General features: G+C 63.5%; 1 protein-coding gene across 1 annotated transcript; it reads right to left on the reverse strand.

The window, feature by feature from the left end:
• Positions 1–249: 249 nt before the first annotated feature.
• LRRC24 (leucine rich repeat containing 24) lies at positions 250–18,579 on the reverse strand. Its single transcript, XM_073329924.2, has 5 exons — positions 18,407–18,579; positions 5,616–5,778; positions 4,215–4,493; positions 3,474–3,642; positions 250–1,702 (listed from the first exon to the last, which is right to left on the reverse strand). Exons 1-5 carry the CDS (start codon positions 18,448–18,450, stop codon positions 690–692), a joined length of 1,668 nt encoding a protein of 555 aa, XP_073186025.2. The 5' UTR covers positions 18,451–18,579; the 3' UTR covers positions 250–689.
• Positions 18,580–20,541: the final 1,962 nt, after the last annotated feature.

Genomic DNA, 20,541 nt, shown 5'->3' on the forward strand with positions numbered 1-20,541 from the left:
GGGAAGGGGATCGACACCCAGGAGGACACCCCAGAGCTAGAAATAGCCACGGGGCTCTGCCCCGGCCTGGGGGCTGGGAAGCGATGGGGTCCGCTCCCTGCAGAGGGTAACAGAAAGGGCTGGGCCGGACGCACCAACCCCCAGCTCTGGCCGTCACGCGCCTGTGTAAAACGTCCCGCCTTTGGGGCTGAACGGACCGGAGCCAGGCTGGGGTTTGTAGGTCCTACAAATATGGCGCTTTTCCATGGCTCCTGACAGTGACGCAATTTTATTTCTTTCGTTAAAAAACACCCCGCCCCCGGCGACTCTTTCAGCTCCGGGAGAGGTTTCCCTCCCTTGGCCAGGCCGGCGACGCCCTGGGTGGCTTCACAGTGTCTCCAGCCGGGCAGGGGAAGCCGGGAGCAAATGGGGCTCACCCTGCCGTGCAGCTGTCTGGCTGGGCAGACGGCCTGTCTCGCCCCCCACCCCCGGGAACCAACCATGCCCGGTGCCGGTGACGCCCAGGCAGGCTTCAGCCTCTGCCAGGGCAGACCCAGCTCCCTCTCTACTTGCCCGAAATCCCAGAGGGCAGAGCTATCGCAGCTACAGGGACGCAGGAGACCGGTCAGGGGTCACAGCCGCACTGGAGTGAGGACGGGGGGGTCTGTCCCATTGCCCTGCCCTAACGCCCCCCATCTCCCCACGGCGCCTCAGCAGTGGATCTCGTAGGCGATCTGCGGCTGGAACGCAAGTCCCTGATTGACAAACAGTTCGCTGGCCTCCCGCTCGCCCTCCTCCTCCCCCTCCAGGGTCTGCGTGGCCTGGTCCTGCAGCAGCTCTGGAAGCCCCGGGAAGGCCCCGGCCAGCCCCTTGGGGTCCTTGTAGGTGGCGAAGAGCGGCTTGGTGCGGTCGATGACGAACATCTCGTGGCCCCGCTCGTCGCGGTACTCCTCCAGCTGGGCGAAGGTGGTGGGCCCGTCCGAGTAGTCGTTGACGTAGAGGATGTTCTCCTCCTTCTTGGCCTTTTTCCGCTTGCGGTGCTTCCTGTAGATCATGACGACGAGGAGCAGCGCGACGAGGGCCAGCAGCGAGATGCCCACGGCGATGGCCGTCTGCGTGGCCATGCTCAGGGCGTTGAAGTCCATGCTCTCCATGTCGTAGAGGGGCTCCTGGCTGACGTCCACGGAGGCCGGGTAGGCGCGCGGCGGCGGCTGCTGCTGGGAGCGGTTGACCATGAGGCGGAAGAGCACGCGGGCCGTGCCGCCCGGGTTGGAGGCCTCGCACTTGTACTTGCCGGCGTGGGCCACCGTGATGTTGTTGAGGAAGAGCATCCCGCTCCCCGTGTCCGAGTCGAAGCGCTCCCTGCCGCCGGGCTCCCGCAGCTCCGCCGTTCCGCCCAGCGGCTTGGCGCTCGCCGTGGCAGGCCCTGCCCGCGCGTGGGCCACCTTCCGCCAGCTCACCAGCGGCTGCGGGTAGCCGGAGGCCTGGCAGGAGACCCGCAGGTCGTCCCCGAGCCGGGCCGTCGCCTCCAGCGGCTCCACCTTCACCACAGGTGGGATGCAGATCAGGCTGTTCCCGGAGATGTCCAGCAGGCTCTGGTAGGCCAAGCGCGGGGGCTCCGAGCACACGATCTTCTTGTCCAGCGAGCTGAGGAGACGCTGCCCTTCCTCCTTGATCCAGGCGCCGAGCCAGTGCAGGGCGCAGTCACATCGCCAGGGGTTTTCTGCCAAGAGAAGCTGGGTCAGTCGGGACGGTGTCCAGTCGCCTGAGCCCCGCCCCAAGCCAAGGAAGGGGCCGGCCGATGAAGAGGCACGTCTAGACGGCTCAGCCATACCACCGCGGTGCACCGGGCCGCAGGGAGCTGTGCTGCGCAGCTCCAGGGAGCCGGGGTGGGGATCGTGTGGGGTGGGTAGCTCGGGGAGTGGGCTGAAATTCAGTCGAAGGAAAGTCTGGCTGAAGCTGGGGGAGTTTCCCTGCCAGGGAGAGCCATGGGGTGGTCCAGGAGGGCGGGGGGGGGCTCATGGGCTGAGCACAGGTGGGGGGGCTGGGTGGTGACCGATCTCCCATGGGGGCAGACTGGTTACACCTCGCCCCTCTCCTGCACGTTGTGCTCTGAGAGAGTTTCGGCACCTCAGCCCCCACACCCCAGCGCAATCGTCCCCGCTGCACTGCCGGAGGGGAGGGGGGGTCACTCAGGGTCCCACAGGGAGTGTGTCCAGAGTCGGGAATCAAACCCAGGCCTCTCGACTCCCCACCCCAGTCGTTAACTGCTAGATCCGCTGCCTCTCAGAGACGCCTGACAGGTGAAGAGATGTTGAACGACACCATCGCTGGGGGAGTATGCTGGGGGACAATCCCTAAATGCCCCTACCAGTCAGCACCCTCTATCCCCCCTGGACAACAGGGGGCAACCCCACGGCAGCTAATTCCCCAGGTGTGATGAAGCGGGACTGTTCTTAATGTTTCCTCTGAATATTGTGGGGGTGCCTCAGTTTCCCCTGGGGAGTTCTTAAGTATCTAGGTAGTGGGGTAAGGGTGTATGATCGTTGCAGAGCCCTAGAGAGCAGGTGTGTGCAGGGATCTGGACACAGAGAATGGCCGACACCCTGTTTCCTGGCAACTGATGGCCTGGGCCCTTCCCCCTGCAAGGTGAGAGCTAAAGGGTTGGAGAACAAAGGAATCCAGTGACCTCCTGGCCCGGGAAAGGGACAAAGCCCAGAGGAGGGGGGGGCTGGAGGGAGTTTCAGTTTGAGGCTGGCTGGGACATGGAGTGAAGTGCAGACGGGGTTGTCTGGCTCACTGCCCCCCAAAATGGACCCGGCTGAGGGGTCCTGTTCTCTGCACTTACAAGCTCTGGTTTAGACCGTGTTCCTCTCGTCTAATAAACCTTCTGTTTTACTGGCTGGCTGAGAGACGCGTCTGACTGCGGAGTTGTGGGGCAGGACCCTCTGGCTTCCCCAGGACCCCACCTGGGCGGACTTGTTGTGGGAAGCGCACGGAGGGGCAGAGGATGCTGAATGCTCCGGGGTCAGACCCAGGAAGGTGGAAGCCGTGTGTCCTGAAGACAGGCTGCTCCCAGAGAGGAGACTTCCCCAGCGTCCGGCCTGGCTTCGTAGGGAGCAGTTCCAGAGCATCGCCCGGTGACTCCATGACACCAGGCCTCGCTGCCCGAGCCAGGGCCCTGTCTGCTGTGCCGGGGGGAGAGCAGCCTGCAGTCCCACTCCCTGCCCAGAGCCTTGGCTCTCTCTGCCAGCTCCCTGCTCTGCATCCAGGCCAGAGAGCTGCCTGGGCCCCAACAGCCTGAACGCTGGGGACGGGGGGCAGCCAGGCTCAGGGCCTGGTCACACAGATCATCACTGGACTTTCCAGAGGGAGCCCTTGGTCCTGCCAAGCAACAAGACCAGCAGATTCCGCCCCCCACCCCGTCCGACCTGCAGGTGGCGCTGCAGCGGCCAGGTGCCCTGGCACGGGGGGGGGGGGGGCGCGGTGGTTACCTGTCAGCCTCAGCACCTGCAGGCTGATGAGGGGGCGCAGGGCGGGGCGGCTGATGGTGCGCAGGTTGTTCTTGCTGAGGTCGAGCAGGGCGAGGGAGGAGAGCCCAGCCAGCGCCTGATCCTCCAGCGCCCCGATGCTGTTCTCCTGCAGGTGCAGCTCCTGTAGCCTCTGCAATGGAGCAGGGGGATGGAGGGTCACCTGAAAGGGCTGCTCGCTCGGCCGCTGGAGAGCGCTGGGCTAGACCTGGGGGGCTGACGGGGCCCGACACACCTGACATGCCCACGCCCGGGCAAACACGCGCCTGCACCGGCGGGCACAAGCCATCGTGCCCACGTCCACGCCCCCACCAAACACACCGTCGCGTACACAGGGGCTGACGTACGCCCGCCGGTTCCCAGCCCGTCTCGCATACACGTTCCCCCGCCTCATATCCAGAATGCCGCAAGCCGCTGCCCTTCACGCTGCGAGCCACAAGAGACCCCCCCAATTTCACAGGGACCCCGGAGCATTTACCAGTAACAGGCTCAGCTCTTTCCGCGTTCCACGTACTGGCCCCTGGGGGATGCGGGAACATTATTCCCATGTGACGGGGTGGGGGAATCCGGGCTCCCAGCCTGACCTCCGTTTCTCAGGCCATTCCAGCCCCTTGTCTGTTGTGTTCCTCCCAGGAGCGGAGCACCTGCCTCCCCTGGCAGCATGGGGCTCCCGCCAGTGGGCGGACACAGGCAGCCCCCTCTCACCTGCAGGTCGCAGAAGGTGAAGTCGAGCAGCTTGGTGATCTGGTTGCCGGCCAGGTAGAGGACGCGCAGGTGCTCCAGGCCCTTGAAGATGCTGCTGTCGAGGAGGTGGATGCGGTTGCCGTTGAGGGCCAGCTCCAGCAGGTGCTGCTGGCTGTGGAAGGCGCCCGGCTCCAGCGCCGAGATGGTGTTGTTCTGCATGTAGAGGTAACGCAGGCCCCGCAGCACCGCCAGGTCCTGCTGGTGGATCTGCGTGATGCTGTTATCCTGCAGGAAGACGGTCTGCGGAGGGGACACGGGGTGAGAGCAACACCCTGGCTTCACCCCCCGGGGGGCACAGCCCTCCCCAGCCCCCTGCAACCTCCCTGCCCCATGGTGAGAAACAGGTGCAACTCCCACTGGAGTAACCCAGCCCTGACAGAACCTCCCTCCCCCACATGCCAGGCTTTGGCCCAGGGCTCTCCCGTGCCAGCCGGGCCAGGGATAAAGCCCCAGTAGCTCTGTCACTAGGGCCCCTGCTCAGGGGTCGGGTACCCCGCGTGCACGGGGGGCATTCTAGCAGGGTTTACCCAGAATGCACTGAGGCTCATCACAGCACTGGCCTTTCCATCCTCTCTCCTGGTTTCTCTAGCCTCGTTCAGCGGCTGCAGGTTGGCGAGGGGCCTGCTGCCCGGTTCACCCAGCGGACCGGGTGGGGCTGTTAGTGCCGACGGCCCCTTCTGACCCAGCCCCTGTGGCGTCTACACCAGGAGTGAGGTGTTCAGGGCATGACATTCCCCCCAGTCCTAAGCCCTGTAGCCAAGTCGAGTTAATTTTTACACATAGACCAGTCCTTGCTATGCAGACTCTTCCAGCACAACATCGCTACGATCCGGCCTTTCCTCTCCATCCACACCGCTCAAACCCTCGCCCCAGCATCTCCATCAGGGCTCCATCCTTCTCTCTGGCCCCCACAAACGCCATCTCCCCGCCTCCTCTCCACTCTGCTGCCAAGACCGTTCTCCCAGCTGGCCCCTCTCTTTGGATCCTTCCCCCGGCTCCCCCTGGTCTAGCTCATCGAACACGAGCTCCTGTTTTCAGCTGCGAGCGCATTGAGACAACTGCCTGCCATGGACCAGTATCGTATACTTGTTCTCCCCCGCCTGTAGCCATCTGTTGTCTCTAGCCCTGTAATTAGCCTGGGCAGGGATTGACTTTTTATTCTGTCTGTACAGCACCTAGCGCTACCATAATAATAATAATAATGGGCACCTGAGCTCCATCCCTGACCTTGGGCTGGTCCTGCCCCATGTCTCAGTTTCCCTCTCTGTAGAAGGGGATAATGACCCTTCCCCCGCTCCCAAGGGTGCCTGCTGGATGGATGCCAACATGAAACTGGGGGGCCTGGGGGGGGCCCGGCCGTACCTGGGTGGAGGGGTGGATGCTGGCCGGGATCTCCTTGAGGCCGAGGGAGCCGCACTCCACGGTCATGCTGTAGCAGCGGCAGGTAGCAGGGCAGCCGTTGGCCCTGAGCACCAGCAGGCCCAGGAGGAGGAGGGGCGAGACAAGCAGGGCCATTTTAGACCAGCTGCCAAAGAGACAGAGAGCGGGGGCTGAATATGGCCAATGCTGAACGGATCCCCTGCCCCAAACCCCACCGCCCCAGCGGAGACGGGACTGGAACCAGGTGCCCCACGCTTGCCCGCTGAGCCAGGGGAGGTCTTCCTCGGCCCAGCCCCAGCAGTAGGTCCCTGCTCCTGTACACGGGTCCGGCCACCAGAAGGCGACACTCACATGTGAGTCCTACCCATCCATCCCCAAACCAGACTGGGGCTCCCACAGCCCAGAGCTACCCCGACCCTGGGGGAAACGGCCCAGAGCCGAGTGGAAGCACCAGTTAGAGGCAGGAGAACGGCCTGGAGCAGCCCCCACGATGGGGAGGTATCAGTTGGGGGAGCAGCCAATGGGGCAAGGAACACGGACTTTGAATGGCAGGGCAAATGGGGGTGCTGGCTCCCAAGGGACAGGGGGCAGATGCTCTGAGCTGGATGGGCCAGAGGCTGGACAGTAGGGCACAGCCCTGCCCTGGAGCCTGGGTAGGACCAGATCAGGCCTTTGCAGCTCCGCCGTCAAGATTCTGTTGCTGCTCAGTGGGGCTGATGGGGCTGGAAGCTCTGTCCGGACCAGCCCAGCTCCTTCCCTCCTGTCCCTACGCACCAACACCCCCCCCAGCCTTCCCTCCCTGCCCCTAGCCCCCCATTCCAGCTCCTTCCCCGTCCCTGAGCGCCAATCCCCCCATCCTTCCCACCCTGCCCCCAGCCCCACCCCATCTCTGAGTGCCAATCCCCGCCAGCCTTCCCTCCCTGCCCCCAGCTCCTTCCCCGTCCCTGAGCACCAATCCCCCCAGCCTTCCCACCCTGCCCCCAGCCCCCCATTCCAGCTCCTTCCCCGTCCCTGCTCTGCAGCCCTTTTGACACTTCACAGGCCCGGCCCTGCCCGCACTGATGCCAAGTGGAGTTTGCCGAGTGACTCCCATGGCAGCAAGATCGGGCCCTCTGCTTTGCCCCAATATGAGGCCAGGCTGACAGCCCTGGGCCCGATGGCCTTGGGGCGTCCCGCAAGGGGCAGAGCGACGGGGGCTCACCCTCTGGGGCCCGTTCAGTCCCTGGCCTCCCAACAGAGGCTGCAGCGAGCGCCAGCGGCCGTGTCATCTCTGGCCCCCAGCCCTGGCGAAGACGGGACTGAGACCCAGCGAACTCATCACGCCAGCTGTCAGGCAGGAATGGGGAGGACAGGGTTGTCGCCTCATCCTGGAACCAGCTGGCCCCCCCAGAACGCCCCCACTCCCTAAGGAGCAGCGCGGCATCGGCTAGTTGGGGCTCCCAGAACCCCTGCTCAGGGGCCTGCCCTGGGCTCCCTGCGGGGAAGGAGCGGTCGGCCTGGCTGCGTCTCAGTGGGGAAGGCCCCTCCCTGGCTGGGCCTAATGCAGGGCAAATGCCAGGCCCTGCGGAGCGGCTCCGGGCAGGGCTGCACCTGGCAGCCGGCTGGGATGGGGGAGCAGAGACACCGCGTTCCCCAGGGTGTTGTGTTAAAGGGACATAGCTCTTATTAGATGAAGCCGGGGGGGAGGGGGGGATCCGCACCCCTTGCCAGCCCCCAGGCAGTTAGCCCCCAAACTTTGCGAGCACCTCTCTTGGCAGGCGGGAGAGAGATGCTCCAGCGGCTTGGGTGCTAGGGACTTACTGCTGGTCTCCAGAGCAGAGGGTCCCCCTCCCTGAGCTCTCTGGGGCCTGGGACGTACCCCCAGAGCTCTGAGGAAGGGCCTAGCGCTGATCCCACCCCTGGAGCGGGCAGGCTCCCTGCCAGGCTCAGGTCCCTCCCTGGCTCCCGTGATCTGTCCCGCAGAGCGGGTGGAGGTGGGGGGTACCGCCAGCTGTCTGCTGGGGATTCGCAAGCTGCTTTCACTAATTTGTCATTGTCTGGGGAGGCCTGATTTCCAGTTCTGCAGCCACCGGCAGAACAGCAGTGGGCCCCCACCCCAAGGAGTAGGAATGGGTGTGGGGTCCCCTCCCCCTCTGGAACGGCCATGGGGACCAGGAGAGCGGCCTCAGAGAACACTGCCAACAATCGTGGCCAGGAGCCCCAGGACCGGGCCACCACTGGCCATTTGTCCCCTGCCGCCTTCAGGCTCTGACACCCACAAACCTGCCCCAGGGGTGTCCCCTTAACTAGGCCCAGGCCCTGGGGCCACGTGGAGCCCTGTGCTGCCCCATGGCAGGAGCACAGCGAGATGGTCTCCTTTTCCCACGTGCTTTGGGACACATCTTCACCCCACAGGAGGCCCCACAGATGAGGGGGAAGAGGCTGGGTGGGGGCCCCTGGGCTGGATACCTGGGCTGAAGATGGGCAGCCGTGGTCACGAGGTGCCAGGGCCCCATGGAGACACCCGCAGGCAGCGAGGTCTTTCTGGCTACAGGAAGGGTGAGAGACCCGCTTGGCCCACTGGACCCCAGGCTCCGGCCCAGCTGCTCCGCTTGGGCGAAGCCAGGCCAGGGACACTGGCATGCTCACCGGTTCGCTCGGGTCCTTGTGCCACCATCCCCACCCCCAAACGGGCAGAGACAGCTCAGCACCTCCTAAACCCATTAGAGGCTTTGGCTCCTGTCTCAAGCAATCAAGCAAAGCCCCGAATGCCAGCAGCACCCGGCCAGGAGGGCTCACACCAGGGCAGTCCCTCCCTCCTCCCTAGCCCCCCGACAGCCTCCGCCCCAGCCTAGGGGCTGGAGAGGCGATTGCTCACTGCTGACAGGTGCTGGGCTGGCCCTCGACACCAAAGGGCCTCGCAGCAAGTGCGGCATGGGGCATGCAAGCTGCTGCCCCCGGGGTGGAAGGACTCACCCCAGCCCATTCCTTCCTCGCCTTTCCTTCTGCTGAGATTCTCCATCACGGTGCCGCCCCTGTCAACGGGCGGCGACGTCCCCAGACAGACCTCGGCTCGCTCAGCAGCCTTCAGACAGTGAGGTGAGGACTCCCCAGGCACTGGATCCTGTGACCCGGAAGGGAGCATGGTGCCAAGTCCCACACTAACTCCCGAGCCAGGCTCCCCTCCTGTCCTGACGCACGGCCTCGTGGGCACAGCCCCGGGAGGGCTCAGGAGAGCGGGGGTCAACTCCCGACTCTGCCACAGACTCCCTGCGTGACCCTGGGAGAGTCACTTACTGTGCAAGCAGAGACCTTTGGGCTCTCACCACTTCCTCCCTCCCAGCTGCTGGGCGGGCACGGCGCTGGCCAACCCCTGGGGGCATCAGCGCAAAGTCATTACGCAGGTGGGCTGCATCCTATATGGAGTGATGGCCTCACTGCCCAGGGCCTGGGAGCCAACAGGTCTGGGGCTCAGCTGTGCCTGGTGCACTGGCCTACACGAGTGCCCAGCATTACCCAAGCAATGGGGCAGAGAGACCCAGAGCTGCTCACCCCATAGGACCAATCAGCGCACACTGGCTGAGTATCCGAAGGAGGCCGAGTATGGGAAGGGACCAAGCCCCTCCAGGAGGCAGGGGAATCAGTCAGGAGGCAACAAGGGGGTCTAACGAGAGGACAAGAATGAAATGGAGCAAAGGGAAAGTGGAGGCTGACTAATGGGAAAGAAGGTAACCAGGAGACGTCCTGGGCTGTGCAAACCGCCTCCCACTGGTCGACTCTCCCATTGCTTGGGCGACTCTCAGCTAGACTGGGCAGATGGCAGGGAGCGACTCTGCACTGGCTCCTAGGGAGCAGACCAGGGTGGGGGCCTAAAATGGCTTTTCCATGGCACTGAGCTGGGATTCAGGAGGCCTGGAGTCGATTCCTGCCTCTGTCACTGACTTCCCGTGTGACCTTGGGCACATCACTCGTGCTCTCTGCGCCTCAGTTCCCCCCTATCTGAACGGGGGAGGATAAACCCTGCCACTAGTCCATGACCTCTTCAGGGCAGGGACTGTCTCGCTGCACCCACATTGGTCCAACCCAAATAAAATAAACAATAGCCCAGCTGCAAGCTCCCCCCCCGGCTGTTGCCGGAGGAGCTGGCCCCCATCACAAACACACAGCAATTGAGGAAAAGCCCCTAAAACAGCCACAAGAAGCTGACGTCCCCAGGCAGCACATTCACGCGTGGACACGATCTACCGCTCAGCCCGGGCGGATACCTTAACTCCAAGCCCTCGGGCAGCAGGGCCAACCACCCCACTCTGCCCCCAAACGCTCAGGAGGCCAGAGCGGACGAGTCACTGAGGAGAGCAAATCAAAGACAAGAAGCCGGACGCTCCGGCCCCCTGCATGGAAGGGGCATGCTAGTAGCTGCTCCCCGCAGCGCTGGGTCCCACAGGCAGGGAGCCACCCCGTCCAGAGAGGAGTGTCCGCGAGACACAAACACCATCTGCTCCAGTGGCCAAGGGAGAGACTCCCCCACGGGGCCAGGAATCGGAAACGACATCGCACAGAGAGGCGAGGAAGAGAGACTGTGCCTGGCTCTGGGGGTGCCGGGCTCTGGCCACCAGCAGGGCTGGGGGCTGGGATTCTGGGCTGCTAGCCCAGTGGGCAAAGTCTGCATCAGCCTGGCATTGTCTCCTCCCCATGAAGCAGCACCAGCCAAAGGGACCCTCCCCCCGACACAGAGACTTGGAGTGGGGGTCCTGGTTGATGTGACAGCTGGGTGGCTGGGGTGGGGGCGGTTGATGAGATGACATGGGGCAGCAGGGAGGGTGGGGGGCCGTTTATAGCATGATACCTGGGCAGCTGGGGGGGTGATAGCACGATTCCTGGGTGGCTGGGGGTGGGGGTGTTGATAACATGACACCTGGGCAGCTGGGGGCCGTGGATGGCTGGCAGCTGGGCGCTGGGCGGGGGGGGGGAAACTGGGGGCTGTGGCTGGCTATTGGGGGGCGGGGTTGGAGGGCATGACTCCCAGGCAGCCCCGCTGCAGGGGCATCACAGGGGGTTGCTATCAGCTTAGGCCTCTTTACCGCGGGTTTCATGGCATATTTAAAGAGCTCCAAATAATTCCAAAGCTGCTTACGGGGCGGGGGATTTGGGACTCAGGCTTCTCCCGAGAGGGATTAGCCATGGGCAGGGGGAGGGGCACCCACAAGCACCGGGAGTGTGGGGGCTGGCAGGACTCGTTGGGCTGGTCCCAGTGGGCAGCCGGGTGTATGCATGGAGTGGGGCATCTCTGTGCAGGGAAGGGGGTGGACAGTCGGTATGTGTAGGGGAGGGGAGCCTGTGGGAAGGGTGATGTGTGTATAAACGGGGTGTGTGCGTGTGTGTAATGGGTGTGTGCAGACACTGTATGACCAGGGAACGGGTGTGTGCAGACACTGTATGATCAGGGAACGGGTGTGTGCATGTGATGGTTGCATGCAGATGGTGTATGATCAGGGAAGCGGGGGTGTGTGTGTGTAACAGGTGTGTGCAGACAGTGTATGATCAGGGAAGGGATGTGCGTGTGTGTATAGGGAAGGGGAGATGCGTGGATATGGGCAGGAGAAGTGGATGCCCGCATTAGGGACACTGACTCCTTGCACTGGTTGCTGGATCCCCATCGCAGGAGGGGATCAGGGAGCCGCATGCCCAACACATGCCATAGAGCACAGGAGCCCTGCCCTACTGAGGAGAGGGGGGCCCCGGGGCAGCATCAGGGGCTATATAGATCTCCTGGGAAGGAGAGAACAGAGACAAAAGGGAAGGGACTTGCCCAGGGTCACACCGAAAATCTGTGGCAGAATCAGGAATAGAACCCAGGAGTCCTGTCCCTAGCCCCCCTGCTCTACCTCACTAAACCCCACTCCCCTCCCCAAGCTGGGGATAGAACCCAGGAGTCCTGACCCCCGGCCTTGTGCTTCATGCATTAGACAGTGCTGCCTACTCACACATGTTCCATCACATATATTCCTCTTCCCCGCTCCTCACCCACCCACGCCCTGCTCCTCTCCCCCAGCTGAGAACATCTGCCCCCCTGAGACTGGCACACGCCCTGCCTCTGGCTTTTCCCTGCTACTTTCTTCCTATCGGCCTGACCAGACCTGACCAACCCCCACCCCAAAACACACTAAATAGAGATGCTGTTTTTCTCTTTGCTCTGAACTCAGGGGTGGAGGGAGGCTGTGGCATTGCCAGGGATGGTGGGTGTGTCCCCCTGCCTGGCCACTGCCCTCCCAACTTTTGGAGCCGGGGGGGCGGGGGGCAGGAAGATGTTAACCTCAAGCCCAGTGAGATCACTGGGGTTGGGATCACTGGGGGGAAACTGAGGCACAGAAAGGGGAAGGGACTCACAGCCAGTCAGTGGAGGAGCTGTGGACGGAACCCAGGAGTCCTGTGCTTTAATCGCTAGGCCACGCTGCCTCCTTTGCCTGCATGGCTAACAGTGATCTGTGAGAAGAAGGCTGGTCCCGTGATTAGAGAGACCTGACTTTGAGTCTCTGCTCTACCATGCCCCCGTGTGACCTTGGCAAATCACTCAGTGGCTCCATGCCTCAGTTTCCCACGTGTACAATGGGTGTAATGGCCCTACCCAGAGTCCCGGGGGTTGGGAGGGTAATGCACTACAGGTGCAGCGATGCTCTGGGGACGGGGGCTCTAAAAACACCACAGTGCCATTGCCCCGGCGGGAGCAGAGAGGAGGTTTTAATCCAGGAGCTGGGCTCCAGGCCCCGTCTGTGCAGGCCTCATGGCCACTGCAGGCTCCGACCTCTGCTGCTGGCCACCGGCGGGATCCAGCCCGAGCCTCTCTCGCCTACAGAGATCTCGCTGGAGCTGGGGGTCTCATGCACCGAACATGTTCCTAAGCTGGGTTGGGAGGCTGCCTGCCGTGGGCAAGGACCTGCTAGAACAGCGCCCAGGCTGGACCCGGCCCGTCTGTGAAGGACGGAGTCTCTCCGGCTCTGAAGGAAGCACTGGGGCTCCCAACCCAGGACATCAGTGAGATGAGTTTGATGGGCTCAGCTCAGTCTCTGCTGAGGGACTGTGTGTGCAGGATTTGTGCCATGACCACCCTCCAGAACTTCCTCCCACAAGTCAGGAGAGCAGGGCGGGATCCCCAGCCAGGAGCATCAAGGGGTGAAGATGATGGATGGCGGGGATGGGGGCGGGAACTGGGCTTTGATGCTGCGCCCCATGCACACGGGCGGCCGAGGGCCAGGCCTGCAGGCTAGGACAGGACCCTGCTGTGCGAGGACAGGTGCACTGGCCTTTTGACTCGATTCTGCTGTTCACCAAATCCGTCTCTGCTCAGGAGGAGGCTAGAACTCAGAGAGCAGCGGGCTGCAGGGCAGGAGTGAGGGGCACGGGCAGAATTTGGGGGGTGGGTCCCAGAGTGGGACACCTGGGGGGCTGCAGGTTGGGACTGGGGGACACTGGCAGAGCTATGTGTGTCGGGAGCCCCTGGCTGGGAGGGCAGCCGGCCGTGGGTGGAAATCGAGAGGCACTGGCAGAGTGGCAGGGATCCCAGGGCGGGACGGCCGTGGGTTGGGACCGAGGGACATCGGCAGAAGCGTGTGAAAATGTGAAGCAGAAAACAGCCATTCAGACAGGTCAGGGTGGCTCCAGCCGCTTCCCTGTCCCGTGAGGGGCTTTGGTTGGGCAGGGTGTGGGGGACGCAGAATGAGCTGAGAGGGGCTTGTAAAGCACCTTCCCCACAATATCCGCCAGCGCTGGACAGTCACGACGCACAACCCGGGCCAGGCAGAGGGTGACAGGGAGTCCCCGTGAATCGGCAACTCAGGCCCCTGCCCCCAGCCCCACAAGCGGCTGCCAGGCTGGCGAGATGGGAGAATAACGCCCGAGAGGAGACACTTACCCAGACCTCAGCCCCGCTCCCATCAGGGCGCCCAGGGCCAACCAGCCAGGAGAGCAGGGAGGAGAATTCAGGAGGGGGCTTATCAGAGGGGGGAACCGCCAGCTGTCTGCGGGGGGGAGCGGGGAAGCAGGGGGTCCTTTCAGGGCACACTGCTCAGCTCCTCAAATGCCCATCAGCAGGGAGGGGCCAACAAAGGAAAGGTCAGTGCATCGCCCACGCAGCAACCACACAGCCCCGGACACGCACACATCATCCACAGCCCGGGGGGAGCTGAGGGGGATGAATGGCAGGGAAAGTCCCCGCCCCACTCTAGAGAGGGGCCCTGTGGCCCCTTGCTCCAGCTCAGGGCCATAGATTGCTCCAGCCATTCTACCCGCAAGGTGCTGCTGGGGGATTGGGCACAGACGGGGAAGGGACATGCCCAGGGTCTCACACAAAGTCAGGGGCAGAGCCGGGAATAGACCCCAGCTCCCTCCTGCTCAAAGCCCTGAAGCAGACAGCCTCACACGTTTCGAGGCCCGCCGGGGCCAGCACGGACGCTCTCGCAGCACTGTTAACACAGAGAGACTGGCCATTTCCCCCAGCCCACACACACGCTGCCCGCCCCATGGCACGGAGAACCGATACCAGCTGCCACCTTCTCTCCAGACACATCATTAGCAGGATTACTCGCTCCATGGGTTCAAAAACCAGCAGTCCTTCCCAGAAGGACACGAGACTGGCTCAAAAGCCAGGAGAGTTTAAACAACGGTAAGATGCAGGCTCTTGTTATTCACCTGCTGGTTTGAGCTACATTTTGGGGCTTTTCACCAGGGTGAGGAGACCAGAGATTCTCCCTTATTCACCTGCCTGCAGTAACGGGGCTTGCAGAAAACCCCCCATCACAAAAGTTGCAATTAAAATCACAAGAGCTGCAGGGCATGAGCATCTCTCTCTCCACCCGTCCGTCCAGGGGGATTGGCACCGGGGAGCGTGCACAGAAGTCAGTGCCGTGGCGTGTGCCGGATGCTGGGTGCGTGCGAGTGACTGGCCTGCACAGGCGCTCCCCATTGTGCTTACATTTGAAGGTGGCTGTTTGCAGGGGCGTATGAGCAGCAGGACGAGCAGGGTGTCCTTGGCTAGGGGGCATACGTTTGAGCCGGAGCGTGTTTTAACACGGAGCTCTTTTCTCTGTGTGGGTGGGAGCGCGTGTTGATGGGGCCGTGTGGGTGTGTTTGCTGAAGCGTGAGCATGCGTGTGGGTGCACGCGGGAGCAGGACCCCGTGTTCCTCGGGGCGGAGCAGAGGCGAGGGGTCTGCTTTCACGGCTCGGTGCTGCAGGGAGCCTGCCAGCTAGAGCCCTGCTCCCCCGCACAATGTTGGCTCTGACAAGAAGCCGGCAGTTGGCTCAGAGCAGTGGAGCAGGCAGAGCGGCTCCCGGGAGCTTCCGATCAGCTTCTCCACCTGACCTGCCTCGTGTGCTGGCAGCACGCTCGCTTTGCACACCAGGACCTGTGAACTCGCAGCAGGTCGCTCAGAAGCGGTCAGTGTAGTCCACAAACCCCAGTTCGGGCTCACTTGGTTGTCAGAGCTCGCGGGGGGAAAGAGCAAAGTCTGCCAGCCAGGCTGGGCGGGCCCAGCGCTCTGGTTATCTGGGTGGTTATTTAGCCAGCTCAGCTGAGGTTCGGGGCTGTAGCCCGACTGGGATCTCACGGCTTCTGTCCCGTGTTTGCTTTGGAACGGAGCAGCCAGCCAATTCCACCAGTGCTGGAACAGGACATTGACCATGCGGGCCGCTTGCTGTCAGATGGCTCTGACTCCAGCTGGATCGGCCGCACGCCCAGCACCGCGATCTCTCTCCCACCCAAAGCTCTGGTTCTGGCCCACTCCGGTCGTGGGTACTAGGCTGGGTGTCCCGAGAGCTGGAGTCTGTCCCCAGCTCTGCCACTGACTGGGGCTCTGCTTCTCCTCCCCCAAGGCAGGCCATGTGCCAGCTCTCTGGGACAGGGCCCATGTCTTACACAGCACAATGGGGCTTCCGTCTCCAACCCTACGCTAATATTAACCACCACCGGCCTTGGAGTTTAACAGCACACAGGCACCGGCAGGTCACAACGCACATAGGATCTGACGAATGAGACTTTTCCATTGAAGGCTCCCACGGTCCTATACACAGGATAAATCCTTTCATTCACCATTGAAATGCAGCCACCTCTGGAGCGGAATGTCTCAGCCATGTAACGGTGCACAGCAATCTCACAGAGCGGTTTGGGACAGGAAGTGAGGAGAAAGCCCGCAGCCAATCGCAGCCTCGGAGGGATGTTAGAGCTCTCAGAGTCGGAGTTCTCGTACCAGCACTGACATTGACTCACTCTGTGACCCTGGACTGGGCAGGGCGGGTCCCGTGGCCACTCAGCGCCTCAGTTCCCTGGTTGTGAAAAGGGATAATGATGCCACCCGATCCTACTGCTACACTCTCCAGGCTACTCCTCGCCCCTCTCTCATGGCTTCTCCCAGCCGAGCTTCCCACCTCCTGCCCACCCATCGACCTCTCTCCTCCTTCCAGGATTCACATTCCCTTTCCGCACTGACAGCCTCTCCTCGCTCCCCTCTCGGCCGTGGTCTGTTTCGTTGCCTGGAAGCTCCTCAGGGCAGGATAGGTTAGGTCAGTTCTCGCGTTGCTGCTTGGACAGTGCAGGGGCCACGGAACAGGTTAGGTGCCTCCAAAGGGGCTGATCCGAGGCAAACTCAGCAGTGGGGTGTGGGGGGGTCATTAGCTCGTCCAACCCCAGGAAGATATGAAAACCTGGGGTTGGCTCCACCCTCTCCGATAAGGTTGGCTCTGCCCCGCACAGTGCATTTAGCACAGGGGTTATGCTGCCGACAGGCGAGATGTGGCAATCTGGTTGAGGTAACTGGCGCAATACCGAAATGGAAGCTGCTCAGACGAACCCTTCTGCCACCAGGGGATAAAACAAATCTACATGAAACTGCAGAGTGACAGCTAGAATTAGACCAGCCTGCTCTGAAAGCCCAGGCCTTTTCCACCTGAGTTACAAGAGAATCTCCGTGGCTGTTAACAGTACAGGGCCTGTGATACACAGCTGAACAGCTCTGACTCAGGAAGCTAGGGGGCAGTGGCAATCACATGTATCTGGTCCAATATGTTACACTATCATTATTAGCATCCCAAACTGGCTACAGGTTAGTGACTTCTGGTGGACTCCCTGGGCACGCAGGGAGCCAGACCTCCAGAAGGGGCGTGACACAAGGTCCTTCGCTGGCTGACCCAGCGGGCAAGACGGAGCGAGATCAGCAAACCACACAAAGTCAAACCATGGCCAAAAGTGCAGAGTGGCCACAGCAGATGCCCAGCCAGGCCGCACTCTAACCCTGACTCGGCAGGGTCAGCCGCCTGGCAGCCATCTGCCCCGGAGCCCAGAGAACCGGGAGTGGGAACAGAGCCCCTTTCAGCTGGCTCTGAACTGCTCCTAGAGCGACAGGGCCTGAGGCCAGCTCGTCAAGGGCTTGGCACCCACTGTGCCCCCACCGCGCTGAGCCCCTCTGACAATCCAGTCCCGAGGTTGTTGCTGGCTAGCGTCCAGGTCTCAGCCCATGTCCCGAGGGGCGTCCTCATCACAACCTGCACTGCCTTGGCCCTGTGCTTGGCTGCCACAGCAGAAGGGCCTGGGAGCGAATGAGCCCCGAAGATGGGGTGCCACCAGGGCAGAGCCTTGCCAGACTGCTTCCTGGGCCGCGTCTGCTCTGAGGATCAGAGGATCCAGCCCCCAGAGTCATCAATAAATTCATGTAACACCTCCCCCCAGGCAGAGAGAGACCCACTGCCACCAGCCGACCCGGGCGCACCCTGCCACCGTCCATAACCGGCACCTCACGGTTAAAGCAACGACAGATCTTCGGGTTCCAAACACACAGACCCGGCCACTTCAGCCAAGGAGACTCCCCCTCAACCACTAGTGGGACCCTGCGGTTCTGGGCCTAGGGCCACATCAGCCGCCTGAGCCCACCAGCCCTGGCTCAGGCCCGATGCTACAGAAAGGGTCACAAAGCTGGGGGAATCCTGGCCCACCCCCTCTCCCGGGGCAGTGGCAGCCAGTGACCCTCTCTCACAGGTAAGGGAGACAGGAATGCTCCTGGCTGGGATCCTGCTGCTTCCCTTTGGCTTTTCCCACTCATCCCCGAGTCTCCCCCCCCCCCCCGGCCAAGCTCTGGTCTCAGTCTTACCCCCTCCCCTCGATTCTCCCTATGCCCCAGCCGGACCTGGGGACCATCCCAGGAGCAAGACCCAACCCTTCTTGCCCAAACACCCCCCTGCAAACTGGCACCAGAACAGTCCCCTGCCCTGGGACGTCTGGGCTCAATTCTGCCCTGACTCTCTGCTCAGGAATCAATGGGGCTGCATGGGGGGCCAGCCCCTCGTTGGGTACCCTGAGCAGCCTGTGACGGAATGGGGAGGGAGGCTGGAAAGGCGCCCAGGTGCGAGCAGATCCCACCAGGAACTCCCCCCGGACACTGGCCCCATGTGTCCCCAGAGCACCTGGCATCTCCATTCCCCTGCCAGGAATTCACCCCGGGCTCTGTCCCGCTGCTGCCACTCGGGTCCTCCCACCGGGGGGGGGGCATGACCGCTCCCTCACCCACACCTTACAGGGACCTGAAGCAGGCCAAAGAGCCGGGAAGAGAACCCAGGCGTCCTAGCTCGGATGGCCCCGCGCTGCTCCCATACGCAGCTCGCCTTCCTCCTTCCCGCCCTCCCCAGAAGGTGACCTCAGCGGGGGGGATGCTGCCCCCAGCCCCGGGAGCCAGACCCGCCCCCATGCAACATCCGGGGACCCCCCCGTACCCCGGGGGCAGGCAGGGCGCACACGCCCCCGGCCCGGGCTCACCTGAGCGGGCGGGCTGCCTGGCCAGCGCTCCCCGTCCATGGCATCCGCCGTCAGCCCGCGGGGAGCCTCAGCGCGCCTGGCCCCGGCTCCAGCGGGCGGCGGCCCCGGACCGGGTCAGCGGGATCCGGGCGGCCCCTGCGCGCTGCGCGTCCGCCACCCCCTGCGCCCGGCCCCGACTGCGCCCGGCCGGCGGCGGGGACCGAACCCGCAGCCCCGGGCCGCTGCCGTCGGACCCGATTGGCGGCCGCGGCTGACATCACCCGGGGCTCGGCCAACCGCGGGCCTGCGATGTGATGTCACGCTCCTGAGCCCCGCCAGCGCCCCGTGCGGGGCAGGGGCGCCGGGCTCCCGCAGGCACGCGCGGGTCGTACACACACACAGCATACACCGCCCCCCCCCACACACCCACACACCCAGCATACACCGCCCCCCACACACACACCCACACACACAGCATACACACCGCCACCCCCCCACACACACCCACACACAGCATACACCGCCCCCCCCACACACCCCCACACACAGCATACACCGCCCCCCCCCACACACCCACACACCCAGCATACACCGCCCCCCACACACACACCCACACACACAGCATACACCGCCCCCCACACACACACCCACACACACAGCATACACCGCCCCCCCCCACACACACACCCACAGCATACACACCGCCACCCCCCCACACACCCACACACACAGCATACACCGCCCCCCCCACACCCCCACACACACAGCATACACACCGCCACCCCCCCACACACCCACACACACAGCATACACCGCCCCCCCACACACACCCACACACACAGCATACACCGCCCCCCCCCACACACACACCCACAGCATACACACCGCCACCCCCCCCACACACCCACACACACAGCATACACCGCCCCCCCCACACCCCCACACACACAGCATACACACCGCCACCCCCCCACACACCCCCACACACAGCATACACCGCCCCCCCCACACACCCCCACACACAGCATACACCGCCCCCCCCACACACACCCACACACACAGCATACACCGCCCCCCCCACACCCCCACACACACAGCATACACCGCCCCCCCACACACACCCACACACACAGCATACACACCGCCACCCCCCCACACACCCACACACAGCATACACACCGCCACCCCCACACACACCCACACACACAGCATACACCGCCCCCCCCCACACACCCACACACACAGCATACACCGCCCCCCCCACACCCCCACACACACAGCATACACCGCCCCCCACACACACACCCACACACACAGCATACACCGCCCCCCCCCACACCCACACACACAGCATACACCGCCCCCCCCCACACACCCACACACACAGCATACACACCGCCCCCCCACACACACACCCACCCACACACCCAGCATACACCGCCCCCCACACACACACCCACACACACAGCATACACCGCCCCCCCCCACACACCCACACACACAGCATACACCGCCCCCCCCACACACCCACACACACAGCATACACACCGCCACCCCCCCCACACACACCCACACACAGCATACACCGCCCCCCCCCACACACACCCACACACAGCATACACCGCCCCCCCCCACACACCCCCACACACACAGCATACACACCGCCACCCCCCCACACAGCATACACACCGCCCCACACACACCGCCCCCCTCCCCCCACAGCATACACACCGCCCCACACCCCCCCACACACACAGCATACACACCGCCCCCCACACACACACCGCCCCCCCTACACACACAGCATACACCGCCCCCCCCACACACAGCATACACCGCCCCCCCCACACACCCACACACACAGCATACACACCGCCACCCCCCCACACACCCCCACACACAGCATACACCGCCCCCCCCACACCCCCCACACACACAGCATACACACCGCCACCCCCCCCCACACACACACACAGCATACACCGCCCCCCCACACACACCCACACACACAGCATACACCGCCCCCCCCACACACAGCATACACCGCCCCCCCCCCACACACCCACACACACAGCATACACCGCCCCCCCACACACACCCCCCACACACACAGCATACACACCGCCACCCCCCCACACACCCCCACACACAGCATA

Source organism: Lepidochelys kempii, chromosome 2 (assembly GCF_965140285.1).
Source record: "Lepidochelys kempii isolate rLepKem1 chromosome 2, rLepKem1.hap1, whole genome shotgun sequence".
Taxonomy (NCBI): Eukaryota; Metazoa; Chordata; order Testudines; family Cheloniidae; genus Lepidochelys; species Lepidochelys kempii.